We start from the raw sequence: 15,956 nt of genomic DNA, 5'->3' as shown, positions 1-15,956 counted from the left end.
GAGATGCAGGTTTAGGGGAAAGTGAAGTAGGAAATACATAAGCTTCACTTTCCCCAGCTGTAAAATGGGGGCAATAATTCCCACTTCACCCACCCGCGGCACTATCCCAATTGCATCACAGAGGTCGAAATGGAGTGGGGTGGGTAGCCCTGCATAGAGTGATTAGGAAAAGTGGTCTGAAACCTATTATCACGTGCACACATTCATATTCTCTCTCACACCATTCTTTCAGTAAATATGCAAAAGTAAAGGAGAAGAGAGATGAACTATAAAACCAGGAACTTTTTTTTAATCAATTACAAACTAAATTACAAATAATGTTAATAGCAAGAACACTCAAGGACAAAAGGTGGGAGAAGAGAGACAAAAAAGAAAAAAAGCTTTTTTTTTTTTTAAACATTCGCGTTACAAACCCCAAGGTGCACATGGCAACAAATCCCCACCGATTCCCACTTAAAAAACTGCTATAACCTGAAATATAAATATAATTGTTCATCCTTCTTTTAAAGAAATATTTTTTTCCCAATGTCCCCACTCAGGCACAGCCCTAAAAAAGTGTCAGCATTCTTAAAATGAGGTCTTAACCTTAACTTTCACTCCTATGGGCTGGCCTTTAGAGGAAGATGGGACCTAGCACCTGAAGAACTAAGAATCTTAAAAGGAAGAGAAAAATTCAAACATCTTTCACTTGCCTCATAAGGCCTCGGTGAAGCACGGTCCCTGTCCCAGAGCCCAGACACCCCTTGCCTGTAGGAGGGACAGGCAAGAAGACTAGGAGCAATCATTTCTACTGCAGTCCCACCAGGACTGCAGAGACTGGGTGTCTAAGACAGGGAGTCTTGAGTCTCCCAGACTGTTAGGTGAGATGAAACACTAAAACTAGGGTATAAACTGGTTGGATCTATTTTTTTAACCTAATTCTTTAAAACAGGCCCCTCCCCATGTTTTTGTTTTGCTTGGTTTTCAAAAGTTCCAATTTAGTGCCCCTGCTATCAGTTGGCCTTACACAGGGCTGTGGGAGGTTTGGGGTCTCTGTCACCTGAAACATAGAAAATAATAATTGCAGGGCTTTCAGAGACTGGGATGGCAAACCCTATGTGGAGGAAGGAGAAACAGTCTTTTTTTTTTTTTTTTTTTTAAATACCAGCCCTCCTAAGCAATGACTAAGAGGAAGGGGAGAGCATGGTGCAGAGATTAAGTGCATGTAATATTGACGCTTCCTTTCAATTTCACCTATTTCTTCCCTCCACCCCCTCTCCCCAGAGTTGGCTGGCTAAGAGGGGCAGGTGAGTGCTAAGGCAGCCAGACAAGATCAGTGAGCTAAGAGCCCTGGGCCAAGCCAGATCATGCCCTCACTGGAGGAGAGGGTGAGACTGGGAGTAGGGGCTTGAGAAGGCCATCAGAGTCGAAGGTGAGGTACTGGCTTGGTCACATCCTGGAAGAAAGGGTGAGCCAAAGCTGCCTTTGCTGAAATCCGCTTGTTGGGGTCGTAGTGCAGCATTTGCTGGAGGGAGAGATGTATGCTGACGTCAGTTATGTGATAATGGAGTAAATGGGCAGCAGGTGTTTTGAGAAATCGGGAAACAATTCCTTTCACCCAAGGAAGAGTTCCCATTTCCCTCCTTCCTGTATCTAAGGGGTGCACAACAGCGAGAGGGAAGCAGGGGCTAGGGTAATGCTGAGACCAGGAGTCCAGGGCCTCATTCTTCCTTCATCCTGGAAAAACCCTGCCCTGGGGGAGTGAATGAGAGGAAATGGGTGCCCACTCCCCACTCTCACCGATAACAAGCTCCGTCCATCTTCATCCAGGGGGGGCACAACTTTGCTAAAATCTTGCCTGGCCCACTTGGGGAAACTTGGCTTATAATCAGGCATAGAAGTAACTCCTGGCCAAACCACCTCATCTGGGGTCCCCAGAGTCCGAAAGATCCGGAAGAGTTGGTCGATCTCAGAATCTCCGGGGAATAGGGCCCGCCGGGTCACCTGAAAATGGGGAAAGAGGAAAAGCCAAGACCCACATTGACGTCAGTCAAAACTGCCCACTGGATAATGGAGGTTCCCACAGGCAGTGGAAGGTCAGCAGGGCCCCATGACTCCCTCCCCAGGGCCTTTCATGGGGTCAGTCAAACAGAGCCTGAGACAATGAAGTCCCTTCATCTGTCTCCTCGCCCCCTCCTTCCTTCCCCCAACCATGGCTTTGCAGATCCCCAAGGCTGGGTGGGGCTGGGAGGGGGTGAATGTCTGGGGTGCCACTGACATGTAGCAAAGGGATCCCAAGCCACTCACGGGGTGTGGGGTAGACACTGCGGTCATCCCCCCTCCTTGTGATGCAGCCACTTCTAGATAGGAGCACAGCGGGCAGAGACTGTGTCTTCCATTTCTTCTGTGTTCCCCACAGCACCTAGCATGGTGCTGGGTACACACTAGGTGCTTAACAAATATTTTTTGATGAATTGAGAGACGAATATGGGCAATTGTAAAGTAACGCACTGGGGGATAAATGCACATTATATATATGGGCTAATGGTCTCCATGCCCCCAGATACAACCCAGATAAGGGACCATAAAACATACTGCTGATTTGATTTGAAAACTTAGCTCACTCCACTGTTGTATTAAAGGGGATGAGAGCTCCCTTATAAGGCTGGGCCTCAGGGATCCTTCAATCTGAAAAGCCAGAGGTTGAGGGGGGATGTGATCTAAGTCTGCAGTTTAAATAAAAGGTGTGGGTAAGGTGAACAAAGTTGGCCTCACCACATTCCTGGTGCCCTACAATAAGGTCTACAGGCCAAATGAAGGGGACACTAAATGGAACTCAATTTCCCAAATATATGCAGGCTAAAGCTAAAACAGTTGCAGCAATGATTTAGCTCAATTCAGAGATAAGATGTATACTGCATGCTAAAGCTGTTTGAGGATATCCTAACATTGTGGTTGACATCAGGGATGACAGTCCTATCCTTTCCCCACCACCCACTTTGTGCTACTCTAGAGGAAGGACCCTGTGATAAGAGAAGGGCCATAGGTCTAGGCCAAGAAACAGTTCTGTTGTTCTTGAATGTGGGGAGGGGTGGGCTGGGTAGAACTCGGGCATGCCTCCGTACCATCTCAGCAAAGATGCAGCCCAGGCTCCAGATGTCCACAGCTGTGGAGTAGTATTTGCAGCCCAGAAGGATTTCAGGCGCTCGGTACCACAGAGTCACCACCTGAGGACAAGCGTAGGAAGGGGAGGGGTGGTGTATGGGGCATGGAGATTCCCACATCTCACTTCCTCAGGACTACTCTGCTAACTCAGCTTCTTAACAAGCAGCTTCTTTCCCTCCATCCTTCCCTTCCCTCTGATTTCCGCTAAGTAAAATAACTGGGTACAACTTCTTAGCCCAGAGTTAGCCTAGTCCATGGTTCTGGGGACCATATTTTCTGAACCCCCAATTTGCAACCTTCTTGGAAAACTTGAGGCAATCGGTCATAATTTTAATGGCGTGCCATCCAGCTCTCCTGGCTTGTTATCTATCAAAATATGAACTCTGTGTATACTCTAAGACCTCTTAGGGTGTCAGAGATACTTTCCATCTAGTGAGAGAGAAACTGCTGGCCAGATAGTTATTAAAAACTTTGTGAATGTCCCTGATAACACCTCCCAGGAAGTTCAGAGAAGACATGCAGAGAGGGACTCACCTCGTGGGTGTAAGTACGAACAGGGACTCCAAAGGCTCTGGCTAGTCCAAAGTCTGCTAGCTTGATGGCCCCCTCTGCGTTGATAAGCAGATTCTGAGGTTTGAGGTCTCGGTGTAGGACCCGATGAGAATGGCAGAAAGCTAGGCCTTGGAGCAGCTGGAACAGATAGCTCTGACAAGGGGAGAGAAAAGACTGTGTTTTTCATCACCGTGAGAAGATTAGGGTCTCCTCTGTGCCTCCAAAGTTCTACTAAAGCCTTCACTAGTTAGATAATAATTACATGTTTACAAGCCATCTCCCCGATTGGACTGTCAGCCCAGTGAGGATAAGGATCAGGTCTTACTCAGTTTTGCATTTCTTTTCCGTATCCTGTGTTCAGCACATTGAAGGTGTGCAATAAATGTGTGTTGGATAAATGTTTGCTGATAGATTGAAAGTAGCTCTGGGAGTAAAGAACCCAGAAAAACAGACAATAGAGACTCACTGGCTATTTCTCCCACCAAGCAGGTGGAAAGGCTTTTTGGAGGGGTCTACCAAGTGCCCTCCAGTCCCAATTATCTGAGTTTCATCTCACCTTCCACCTGAGCTGCTAAGCTGACTCACTAGAGTTTCAACTTCTTTGATTCTCCTGCCCAGCCTTAGGGTTAATAAGCATAATGAGCAGTGAAGGAGCCACAAAAAAGGTATGTGTGATTGTGTGTGTGTGTGTGTGTGTGTGTGTGTGTAGGGGGGTGAGGGCTGGGAAGGAAGCTAAGATCACAAATCAACACTCAGTCTGGATTGCCTGCCTTCAGTCCCCCCAAGACATGCCCATGTTGGGAGGAGATGATGAGAAGGACTACCTTTATGAGGGGAAGAGGAATGCCAGTGAGAGCAGAGGCATCCATGAATTTCTTGAGATCCTGGTGCAGAAACTCAAAAACCAGGTAGAGTTTGTTTTCTGTATGAATGACATCCAGCAGCCTAGGGAAGGGAGGTCCAGGGATAGAGGTGAGGGAGAGAAATGCCCAGACAACACAAACAGAAGGCATCCTCCTTTACTGTCAGAGCACCTCCCAGATACATACTTACTTGACAATATTAGGGTGGTTAAGCTCCTTAAGCAGAGAGATCTCTCGTATGGCAGTACTGGGTACACCCTCCGTCTCACTTGGAGAAGTTGGGAAAGCAGAGATGGGAATGTGGTTACAAATATTCCTTTTCCCCCAGCCCAGTGATTCTACCCTGCCCCCTCCCTCCCCACAGAGACACCACCCCAGCATCCCCTAGGAAAGTGAGAGAAGAGAAGGGGTGCTTCAGGGGTTAATTCATGGATGGAGAGGACTGGCTTTTGGACACATTAAGGTCATTATTTCTTCTTTGCCCAGGGTTAGGTTAGCAAAGCCTCCTGGTGAAGGTGAAGAAGGTAACAGGTAAAAAAAAAAAAAAAAGGGGGGGGGGAGTAGCAGCACCCAGCCTCTCTAGAGGGGCCAGTGAGGTTCAACTGCCATTCTTTTGAAAGGGGGAGAGAATTCTAAGATGAGGGTGGGGTTGGGGCAGTGAGGAGGGCTCGTCATTCAAAAAGGTGCTCTTTACAGCTTACTGCAAAACCCAGCTCCACAGGGAGTCCTGGAACCCCCATCTCAGAGGCCTCCTTCCTCTTCCTGAGTCTTTCTGACTGTACCTTTGGGGGCATCACCCGCCTTTAGGGAGGAAATTTCCCATGGATTCTACACTACCCTATAGTCTCCCCCGGGAAACACTCTACTCGTCCTTCAACCCACCTCTCCACTTCAAAAGAAGTCCCTCCCTGCTACCTTCCGGTCCCTGGATGGCCACCGCCGGTTGGGGTGGGGGTAGGGGGCACTCAAGGAGCTCCCGAGTTAGGAGTCCCGGGTACAGAGGCCACTCACGTGTCCAGGCGGATTTTTTTAAGCGCCACCACTTCTCCCGTCACCTTGTTTTTGGCTTTGTACACAACTCCGTACGTTCCCTCTCCGATCTTTTCCACTTTTTGGAAGTTCTCCATGAAGCGCTAGCGAGTCGGGTCAGCCCGGCCCTGGAGCGGGGGCCTGGGAACCTGCAGAAAGCGGCACCCAGCTCTCGGGGGCCGAGGAGGGGAAACAGGGCCCAGTACCTTGGCCCCAAGTCGGGATGGAACGCAGTGTAACTCTCGCTCTTGTCAATTTGTCCAACTTGAAACAATGTTACCGCCTCCCCCCAGTTCCCTACCGCCACCAGAAGCCCCGCCCCTCCTTCCCGCGTTTCCATGGCTCCGCCCCCAGATCTTCCTATTGGTCAACGTCAGAGCGGGAGGGGCCAGCCCTGCGTCCTTCTCTGCAAACGACCCCGCCCCGCGCAAGTTTGGTTCCGAGGGGCATTAAGACAAGTTTCAACGTAGGTGGGGAGGCTGAACACCTTTTTCCAAGTATCTGATTTGGGATTGAGTTTCCTACCTGTGTCCTGAGTCTATAGGGATTTCCTGATCTCTAATTCGCCGTTTTCACCACCCCTAGGAAAATGTGTATTGCCCTAAGATTGAATGCCACCTGGTCCAGGGAGCCTCCTCTGAAAGCATGAAGCTGGGAATCTCATTTTAAGGGTCTCCCGGGCCTCGGAGGAGTCGTTGCCTCCGTCTCTCCGCCTACTCCGATACTGTCTCTCTTTGATTTTGGATCCAGGGTCACTGCTTCTACAGTCTTTTTGAGAGGTTCCTGGTTTGACTCACAATAAATTGATCCACTCTCCCATGATGAATCGTGTGTGTCCGGTACGTGTTTTGTTTTGTAGCTGCCCTTCAGTCAGTTCTTTCCACGGGGGGATGGAGTGCTTTAAGATGAGCGTGACCCTGTGAAACCAGAAACTGTCACTGAGTAGCGGGATGTCCAGGGACCAGGATCCCTCCTCAGTTCTGCCTTTCTCAGGTCCTCCTGCTCCTCCCAGGCCTCCCCTGCAGGGAGAGAGGGAAGGGCTATGCAAATGAGCATCCGTTTCTTATATAGGGGCTTGTCCTACGCCCCAGCGCCTTTGGTTGCTGGAAAGAAGAACAGGATGGATCTGGTGCTGAGAAAATGCCTTCTCCATGTGGCTGTGATGGGTGCTCTTCTGGCTGTGGGGGCCACAGAAGGTGAGTGTGGGGTGTGTGGACATGAGCAAGTGTGAATCTGGGGTTGCACACCTGCTCTGGTTTTCCCCTCCCTAATGGGAGATAACCAGCCATGCTTCGGGCATCTCCCACCCATTTGATTTAGTGAGGACATGGGCAACTGAGCTCCCTCCCCACATGAAGATTTGGGACTCAGCCTGAAAATAACTCCATTTGCTTGGAAGGGCAAGAGAATAGTGGGTCTTTGTGGCCCTAATTCTGAGACCCCCTGGGCAGTGAGCTGGAGCAGGGGCTCCAAGGGAGTAAAATGAGTGGGAGACTCTTTTAGGCAATGTCTCAGGCACTTGGGATAGGGTACTTAAAGTGAGGAGCAAAAGAATGTGGTGTTGGTTAGAGGGTAAAGAGACACCACATCCCCTCTTTGGGATGGGCATAGGCGAACACAGCCCAGGCTTTTGTTCTGGGGCTGGGAGAGACAGGCAGAGGGGTCTCAGCTGAGCATCACATGAAAGAGCTCTGGGGGATTGGGGCCTCGTGACAGGAGCAAGGGGTGGGGGTGGGGGGTGGTGAGAGGGTCTGGAATGTCCCGTGCTGCTCTGAGGAGGGAGGGTTGGGAGTGGAGAAAGAATGGGGCATCTTATAATTCTCTTGCTCTCATGGTGGGATGCTCAGTGGGATGATTCCAGATCCTCCCCCAGCAGAATCAACCAGGTTTCTGGTACATATTAGAAATGGAGTGAGGATAGTCTCTGCTGTGCTGAAATATCTGCATCATATTCCAGTGCCCCCCTTTCTCTAGATCCCTGGTCTCACAGACTTCTAGGAAGTTCTCCTTGATCTGACTTCCCTCATTCATGGTGCAGTTTCAAGTCTTTTTCTTTTACTACGTTCCTTATTGTACTCTGGAAACATTCTGTTCATACGTGTCCACCTGAGGCTCTTAAAATATTGTGCTTACTTTTTTTTTTTTTTTTTAAAGACATCATTGCTACCCTTCAGTCAATTTATTTTCATTAAGTACTTATTAGAGGGCTTTTTAAAATTTATTTATTTATTTATTTATGGCTGTGTTGGGTCTTCGTTTCTGTGCGAGGGCTTTCTCTAGTTGTGGCAAGTGGGGGCCACTCTTCATCGCGGTGCGCGGGCCTCTCACTATCGCGACCTCTCTTGTTGCGGAGCACAGGCTCCAGACGCGCAGGCTCAGCAATTGTGGCTCATGGGCCTAGTCGCTCCGCGGCATGTGGGATTTTCCCAGACCAGGGCTCGAACCCGTGTCCCCTGCATTGGCAGGCAGATTCTCGGCCACTGCGCCACCAGGGAAGCCCTGTGCTTACTTTTTGGATCCTGATTTTTAAAATCATAAGAAGACATTTTTAGATATTCATGAAATTTTGTATGGACTGGTTTCAATAATTTTGTCTAGTGTGAATTAGCATTGTATTTATTCAAGAAAATATTTCTTTTTTACAGATACATACTGAATTTGTACGGTTTTAAATAACATTATGTCTGGGATTTGCTTGTGAATGCTTTAGCCAGGGACTTCCCTGGTGGTCCAGCGGTAAAGAATCCACCTTCCAATGCAGGGGTCACGGGTTAGATCCCTGGTCGGGGAATTAAGATCCCACATGGCGCGGGGCAACTAAACCTGCGCACCACAGCTACTGAGCTCGTGCGCCTCAAGGAGAGAGTCTGCGTGCCGCAAACTACAGAGCCCATGCGCTCTGGAGCCCCCGCATCCTGGAGCCCACACACCACAACTAGAGAGAGAAAACCCACACGCCACAACTAGAGAGAAGCCCGCACGCTGCAACAAAAGATCCCACATGCTGCAACTAAGACCCGACACAGCCAAAAGAATAGAGGAAGGAAAAAAAAATAATAAATAAATAAAAATAAAGGAAGGAAGGAAGGAAAGAAAGAAAGAAAGAAAAGTACAGCATTAGAAATGAATACTCTAAAAAAGAAAATTAAATGCTTTAACCAAAAAACAAACCAACAACAAAGGATCGATAAAGCAAATGTGGCAAAATGTTGATAGTTGTTGGATCTGGGTGAGGCATGTGGAGAGCCATCATATCCCTTTCTTTCAGACCTCTCTTTTTTTTTTTAAATTTAATTTATTTATTTTATTTTAATTTATTTTTGGCTGTGTTGGGTCTTCACTGCTGCGTGCAGGCTTTCTCTAGTTGTGGCGAGCAGGGGCTACTCTTTGTTGTGGTGCGCGGGCTTCTTGTTGCGGTGGCTTCTCTTGCTGTGGAGCACAGGCTCTAGAGCGCGTGGGCTTCAGCAATTGTGGCACGCAAGCTCAGTAGTTGTGGCTCGCGGGCTCCAGAGCCCAGTCTTGGCAGCTGTGGCACACAGGCCTGGTTGCTCCGCGGCATGTGGGATCCTCCTGGACGACAGTTCAAACCCGTGTCCCCAGCACGGGCAGGCAGACTCTTTTTTTTTTTTTTTTTTTAAAGCAAGTTTCTTTTTAATTTTTATTTATTTATTTATTTATTTATTTATTTATTTATTTATGGCTGTGTTGGGTCTTCGTTTCCGTGCGAGGGCTTTCTCTAGTTGCGGCAAGCGGGGGCCACTCTTCATCGCAGTGCGCGGGCCTCTCACTATCGCGGCCTCTCTTGTTGCGGAGCACATGCTCCAGACGCACAGGCTCAGTAATTGTGGCTCACGGGCCCAGCCGCTCCGCGGCATGTGGGATCTTCCCAGACCAGGGCTCGAACCCGCGTCCCCTGCATTGGCAGGCAGACTCTTAACCACTGTGCCATCAGGGAAGCCCCAGACCTCTCTCTTGGTCAGTTATAATAATTTTGTTTGTCCCCACTCCCAATTTCTACCTGCCTCTGGTCCATCCTCCTCACTGCTTGCTGAAGTGATCCTTCTAAAACACAAATCTGATCATATTCAAAAAGTTTTGAAGGGTAAATTTTATGGCATGTGAATTATATCTGAATACAACAAACAAAATCTTCTGAGGTGGACTTGCCTACAGGATAAAGGCCAAACTCCTTCGCCTGGCACTCAAAGCCCCCACCCCATCTTCTTGGCCTCATCTCTCACGGTGTACATCAACCATACTGCTAGTGGTCCCCTATCATGCCATGTGCTTCCACGCCTCCATGCATCTGCTCATGCTGGGCCTTCTGCCTAGAATGCTTTATGCCACAGGCCAACTCCTCATTGGGTCCTTCCCAGTCTGCCAGAGTGGAATTAATCTGTTTATTCTGTCATTTTGTTGTATATCGTGCATGTTTATTATGGCTCATGTTAAGCAGTGCCTTGAATTATAGTAATTTATGTATATGTCTATTTCATATACTTTAACCTGAATTTCTTTAGGACCATTTCTTTTTCATTTCTTAAGTTCTTTGCACCTAGCACAGTGCCTGGTACATGGTGGGTATTGGGTAAATTAAAATGCACTTTGAATGTGAGAATGAGTGACGTGACATGGGACACTGTGGTCCCCTGAGAAGGGAGTAATGACCTGAGGGTCCTCATTATACCTTCCTTTTAGGACCCAGAGACCGGGACTGGCTTGGTGTCTCAAGGCAGCTCAGAACTAAAGCATGGAACAGGCAGCTATATCCAGAGTGGACAGAAAGCCAGGGGCCTGACTGCTGGAGAGGTGGGAACTTGGCAATTTCTGGGGAGGGTATGGTGGGAATGGGGTGGGGAGAGGAGAGGAGCAAGAACTGGGTTGAATGTAGCTTGAGAAGACAGGAAGGGAAAAGGCATATGGGGAGGGGAAGCCAAGGAGTCCCAGCTAACGCAGCTGCCCTTTCCAGGTGGCCAGGTATCTCTGAAGGTCAGCAATGATGGGCCTACACTGCTTGGGGCAAATGCCTCCTTCTCTATTGCCCTGCACTTCCCTGAAAGCCAAAAGGTGCTGTCGGATGGGCAGGTCATCTGGGCCAACAACACCATCATTAACGGTGGGTACCACTCCACTCCAGGCCTCATTCTCAGGGCTCAGCTCATGCCCCTTCTCCTCCTTCTTCTTTTTTTAAACAAATTATATATGTAATTAGATTAGAAAGCACAGATACAGCACAAAGAAAAAAAAAATTGTAGTCCCCAAAATGGGGGACAGAAGACCCAGTGGATATAGAAGTTGGACAGACTTGGATTTAAACCTGTTACCAGTATGTGACCCTGGGCAAGTCACTCAATTGTTTTGTGCTTCCATCCCCTTAATCTGTAGAATAGGGATGATACTACTTTAAAAGGTTGTTGTAAGGATTAAAATGTGATAATATATAAAGAATTTAGCATAATGCCTGCCCTAGCCTACAGTAAAGTCTCAGTAAATGTTAGCCGGTGCTGTTATTTTTACTTTTATCCCACTAGCCAGAGCAAATCTTTCTAAACATTTTGATACATTTCCAATCTCTTTCTCTCCAATCTCTATGTATATACTTACATAGGTATCTTTTTTTTTTTTTTGGCCGCTCAACATGGGGGATCTTAGTTCCCTGCCCAGGGATTGAACCCATGCCTCCTGCATTGGAAGAGTGGAGTCTTTTAACCACTGGACCACCAGGGAAGTCCCTACATAGGAATCTTTAATTACAGTTTCCATTCTCCCCACTACCACCCACAGTGGGTTATATCAAGGAGAATATATTTTGTAGCTAGGGAGTATTCCCAGAGCCCTGCTCTGGGAGCCATGTTAAAGGTTTTGGTGTATAATAAGGAATGCCAGGGTTTGAGGGTGACTTTGTATCTTCCTTTCAGGGAGCCAGGTGTGGGGAGGACAGCCAGTGTATCCCCAAGAACCTGATGATACCTGCATCTTCCCCGATGGGAGGGCCTGCCCATCTGGCCCTTCACCTCAGAGAAGAAGCTTTGTTTATGTCTGGAAGACCTGGGGTGAGAGACTCCCTTCTCTGGCCTGTCACCCACACTTGGATTCATCTCTTCCTACCTGATCCCTTTTCTTTTGGTCCCACCCCTAAACTCTGTGAGTTTCCCTAATCTTGACCTCCCCCATGACTCCTTCTTCCACAGCACCAAGCCAATTCCATTATACTTCTTTCTGGGAACCCTTCTCCAATTACAGTCCCCTCCCATGGAACCCCTCAGTAGGACTCTTTTCCTGCCCCCATATACAAGCTTCCAAACACCCTCTGAAATAACCATCCTCTCAATACGTCTCCTGACCTTCCTTCTCTGGTGCCCTGTCTCTAACCCTTCCCCAGTCCCCTTTGACCACTAACCCCCTTCTCTACTCTTCTTTCCAAAAACCTCAGGCCAATACTGGCAAGTTCTGGGGGGCCCAGTGTCTGGACTGAGCATTGGGACAGGCAAGGCAGTGCTGGGCACACACATCATGGAAGTGACTGTCTACCACCGCCGGGGGTCCCAGAGCTACATATCCCTCGCTCACTCCCGCTCAGCCTTCACCATTACTGGTAAGGACTTAGGAAGGGACAAGGCCAGTCTCAGGGCAGGAGGAGGTGGGGAAGCTTGGCTGGGCAGGAAAGGGGAAAGAGGAAATGGTGTGCAGGGGCACCTTATAGGGGCAGAGCCAGGAAGACATGGGCAGAGGAATGTGGGGCTTGGAGCCAGTGAAGGGCCAGGCAGCTTGGGGTTAGAGGATGTGGCTGTGAAAGAAGAAGCTGTGGCCCAGACTTGGTTCTCACCTTTTCTGGCTCCAATCTCAGACCAGGTGCCCTTCTCTGTGAGCATGTCTCGGCTGCAGGCCTTGGATGGAGCGAACAAGCACTTCCTGAGAAAGCAACCTCTGACCTTTGCCCTCCAGCTCCACGACCCCAGTGGCTATTTGGCTGGGGCTGACCTCTCCTACACCTGGGACTTTGGAGACAGTACTGGGACCCTGATCTCTCGGGCACTTGTGGTCACTCACACTTACCTAGAGTCTGGCCCAGTCACTGCACAGGTGGTGCTACAGGCTGCCATTCCTCTCACATCCTGTGGCTCCTCCCCAGTTCCAGGCACCACAGCTGGGCATATGCCAACTGCCGAGGCCCCTGGCACCACAGCTGGCCAAGTGCCTACTGCAGAAGTCATAGGCACTACACCTGCTCAGGTGCCAACTGCAGAGCCCTCTGGAACCACAGCTGTGCAAGTGCCAACTGCAGAGGGCAGAGGTACCACAGCTGGCCAAGTGCCTACTGCAGAAGTCGTGGGCACTACACCTGCTCAGGTGCCAACTGCAGAGCTCTCTGGAACCACAGCTGTGCAAGTGCCAACTGCCGAGGCCCCTGGCACCACAGCTGGCCAAGTGCCTACTGCAGAAGTCGTGGGCACTACACCTGCTCAGGTGCCAACTGCAGAGCCCTCTGGAACCACAGCTGTGCAAGTGCCAACTGCAGAGGGCACAGGTACCACACCTGAGCAGGTACTAACCTCAGAAGTCATAAGTACCACACCTGCAGAGATGCCAACTGCAGAGGCCATAGGTACGACACCTGAAGTGTCAACTGCAGAACCCTCTGGAACCACAGTTGCACAGGTAACAACTACAGAGCTGGTGGAGACCATAGCTGGAGAGGTACCCACCCCTGAGCCTGACAGTCCAGATGCCAGCCCATTCTTGTCTACAGAAGGTATTACAGGTAAGAGGGCCAGTATGAATGAGGTTCATTGAGGTGGGGGCATTTGTCACAGCTCTAAAGACCTGAAAGACTTACTCTGGATCCAGATGTTACCCAATCCTTAGCTTACCAGTGGAGTCCCTTCAGAGTCTTCACTGGTTTTAAAGCCCCCCAAGTCCCTCTTAATGGCATGGAAGAGATCCAGAGTTCAGGAAACCAGGGTCTTCTCCTAGGCCATGGGGAGAGAGCTTGTTGCTCCTCTGTCTCTGAAAAGAGCTGTTCCCTAAAGTGAAGGTCAGGGAGCAGTCTGTGATCATTTACATAATCCTTTATCTCATTTTCTGATTAAGTGTAAATGCATAGAAATCTTTCCCAGTTTCTGACACCATTTCCCACCTCTGGATTCCCATCCCAAAGTAGGTTTACCGGGAATTGTGGTAGAAACACTGAAAAGGGAGGAATAAGATAGTGACACTATAATGAGTTAACATACATCAAGTGTCTAACCCAGGACCTGGCACAGTGTGGGGTGTGATAAACATTTGGGATTTTTAAAACTCCAACTCTACCCCTAACTGTGACTCTGGGGCAGTCATTTCTCCTTCTGGGCCTCAGTTTCCTTATCTATAAAATGAGATTTCCTAGCTCTTGCCTGATTCCAAGCCTGGATCCAGTAGCTCTGGCTCTACCTGGAAAAATGCCTGCTTGGCCTCTGTTTCCAGGTGAGTCATTTGTCTCATGACTTTGCCCCTTCCATCCTCTCCTGCCAGGCTCCCAGAGCCCCCTGCTGGATGACACAGCCACCTTAATCCTGGTGAAGCGACAAGTCCCCCTGGATTGTGTTCTGTATCGATATGGCTCCTTTTCCCTCACCCTGGACATCGTCCGTGAGTCTTGCCTACTTTGGGAGCTGGTGGAGGGAAGGCGTGTGCTGTTTAGGGCTGCCCAGTGGAAGCACACCCTGGAAGGAGTTACTCACCTGAACAAGAATACCCAAATCCCAGGGTTTTCATTTGAAGGCATGAGGATGGGATCGGGGAGGTAGCCCGAGGACCTTCCTGTCCGTGGGCCTTTGGGGAGGACTGGTAGAGGAGTCCCAGACTTAAAATCTTGCAACTTTGCAGAGGGTATTGAGAGTGCTGAGATCCTGCAGGCTGTGCCATCCAGTGAAGGAGATGCATTTGAGCTGACTGTGTCTTGCCAAGGCGGGTGAGTGTCCCACTGGTTGCCCCGAGAACTCTTGGGTTGACTGCTGCCCTGCTCTCTGGTGTCTAGTGTTCCTTCCCAGACTCCCTGACGTAAGCTGACATCTCTCCCAGGCTACCCAAGGAGGCCTGCATGGACATCTCATCGCCAGGGTGCCAGCCCCCTGTCCAGCGGCTGTGTCAGCCTGTGCCACCCAGCCCAGCCTGCCAGCTGGTTCTGCACCAGGTACTGAAGGGCGGCTCGGGGACCTACTGCCTCAATGTGTCTTTGGCTGATGCCAACAGCCTGGCAATGGTCAGCACCCAGCTTGTCATGCCTGGTAGGTACTTGGACAAGAGGTAGGATGAAGAAGGGGGGTGGTAGAGGATATCTGACAGGAAGCAGTTGCTGACTCTAGCTATGTCTGGGATTCTGCCTATAGGTCAAGAAGCAGGCTTCGGGCAGGCTCCCCTGTTCCTGGGCATCTTGCTGGTATTGATGGCTTTGCTGCTCGCATCTCTGATATATAGGTGAGAGCCCCACCATGCCGCTCACACACCCTTATCCCTTAGCACCACCGCTCATTCTTCCTCAAGGCAAGAAGGAACCACCACCCCCTTTGAGAAAGCATAGTGTCCAGGAAAGAGCCCAGATTTGGAAGTTAAACAGGCCTGGGCTGCGGACCTGGTGGGATATTGGGGAAGTAGCTTAACCTTTCTGAGCCACTGAAAGGTAGGAAAACTGATACCTGCCCTGTGAGGCTGTTGTCAGGATTCTAGACAATGTGGGTAAAGCACCTGGTTCTGAAGCAAGAGTGCAATAAATGATGATCTTGATGATTTTTCTAATGAATAATATCAAGAGTGGAGGAGGCTGGGTGAAGTGAGTTCTCCACCTGCATGAAGGGCAAATCCCTAGGCCTGGGGTGCCGAGGGCCTCAAAGCAGGGAAGCTGGTAGGGTGAGAGGGGAATGGACAGAGGTTACCACAGAAATAAGAGAGGATGAACCCTGTTGGTGAGAAGAAGGGGAAGGAGCCAGGATCAAGGCCAAGGAAACCTGGGATATGATTTATCCTCTTCGTTGGAGAAGCACAAACAGGCTGCCATTGACTACCGCTAACCAGTATCCCCGCTTTTCTCCCAATATCAGGAGAAGACGTACGAAGCAGGGCTCAGCTCTCCCCCTTCCCCAGCTGCCACCCGGCAGAACCCAGTGGCTACGTCTGCCCTGGGTCTTCCGCTCTTGCCCCATTGGTGAGAGCAGCCCCCTCCTCAGTGGGCAGCAGGTCTGAGTACTCTCACGTGCAGCGTGGAGAGCAATGCCTATCTTTTCTCCAGTCTTCCCTTGGAGACTACCATTGCCTGAAATAAAGACTCAGAACCTGGTGCTGTTATTTCCTTACTTCTGGGAGAATCTATGTCATTAAAGGAGTGGAGGTATA

At 49.6% G+C, this 15,956-nt stretch overlaps 2 protein-coding genes across 4 annotated transcripts; one reads left to right on the top strand and one right to left on the bottom strand.

The window, feature by feature from the left end:
- Window positions 1–267: 267 nt before the first annotated feature.
- Window positions 268–5,780, bottom strand: CDK2 (cyclin dependent kinase 2). 3 transcript variants are annotated; one of them, XM_059936125.1, is made up of 8 exons: window positions 5,571–5,780; window positions 4,750–4,827; window positions 4,521–4,641; window positions 3,679–3,849; window positions 3,105–3,206; window positions 2,287–2,430; window positions 1,780–1,983; window positions 268–1,504 (listed from the first exon to the last, which is right to left on the bottom strand). In XM_059936125.1, exons 1-8 carry the CDS (start codon window positions 5,684–5,686, stop codon window positions 1,400–1,402), a joined length of 1,041 nt encoding a protein of 346 aa, XP_059792108.1. In that variant the 5' UTR covers window positions 5,687–5,780; the 3' UTR covers window positions 268–1,399. The 3 variants fall into 3 exon arrangements, with proteins under 3 accessions (XP_059792108.1, XP_059792109.1, XP_059792110.1); XM_059936126.1 differs by lacking the exon at window positions 2,287–2,430; XM_059936127.1 differs by lacking the exon at window positions 268–1,504 and having other exon boundaries at window positions 1,895–1,983; window positions 2,287–2,339.
- A 900-nt stretch (window positions 5,781–6,680) lies between these two features.
- PMEL (premelanosome protein) lies at window positions 6,681–15,899 on the top strand. Its single transcript, XM_059934646.1, has 11 exons — window positions 6,681–6,784; window positions 10,287–10,397; window positions 10,558–10,704; window positions 11,507–11,641; window positions 12,022–12,183; window positions 12,436–13,350; window positions 14,100–14,216; window positions 14,454–14,538; window positions 14,649–14,854; window positions 14,957–15,044; window positions 15,665–15,899. Exons 1-11 carry the CDS (start codon window positions 6,709–6,711, stop codon window positions 15,804–15,806), a joined length of 2,184 nt encoding a protein of 727 aa, XP_059790629.1. The 5' UTR covers window positions 6,681–6,708; the 3' UTR covers window positions 15,807–15,899.
- Window positions 15,900–15,956: the final 57 nt, after the last annotated feature.

Source organism: Balaenoptera ricei, chromosome 10, assembly GCF_028023285.1.
Source record: "Balaenoptera ricei isolate mBalRic1 chromosome 10, mBalRic1.hap2, whole genome shotgun sequence".
NCBI lineage: Eukaryota > Metazoa > Chordata > Mammalia > Artiodactyla > Balaenopteridae > Balaenoptera > Balaenoptera ricei.
The sequence above is the reverse complement of the archived record's forward strand: the minus strand, read 5'-3'. Positions and strand labels throughout refer to the sequence as shown.

Excerpts from the sequence above, each read along its gene's own strand:
- CDK2 (XM_059936125.1), bottom strand. The coding sequence starts at position 5,686 with ATGGAGAACTTCCAAAAAGTGGAAAAGATCGGAGAGGGAACGTACGGA. Across the intron at positions 3,850-4,520 it reads TTCCTCTTCCCCTCATAAAG|AGCTATCTGTTCCAGCTGCT; the intron begins GTAGTCCTTCTC and ends TCCCCTTGTCAG. Across the intron at positions 1,984-2,286 it reads CAGTGTCTACCCCACACCCC|GTGACCCGGCGGGCCCTATT; the intron begins GTGAGTGGCTTG and ends CCCCATTTTCAG.
- PMEL (XM_059934646.1), top strand. The coding sequence starts at position 6,709 with ATGGATCTGGTGCTGAGAAAATGCCTTCTCCATGTGGCTGTGATGGGT. Across the intron at positions 10,398-10,557 it reads GGGGCCTGACTGCTGGAGAG|GTGGCCAGGTATCTCTGAAG; the intron begins GTGGGAACTTGG and ends TGCCCTTTCCAG. Across the intron at positions 13,351-14,099 it reads GTCTACAGAAGGTATTACAG|GCTCCCAGAGCCCCCTGCTG; the intron begins GTAAGAGGGCCA and ends CTCTCCTGCCAG.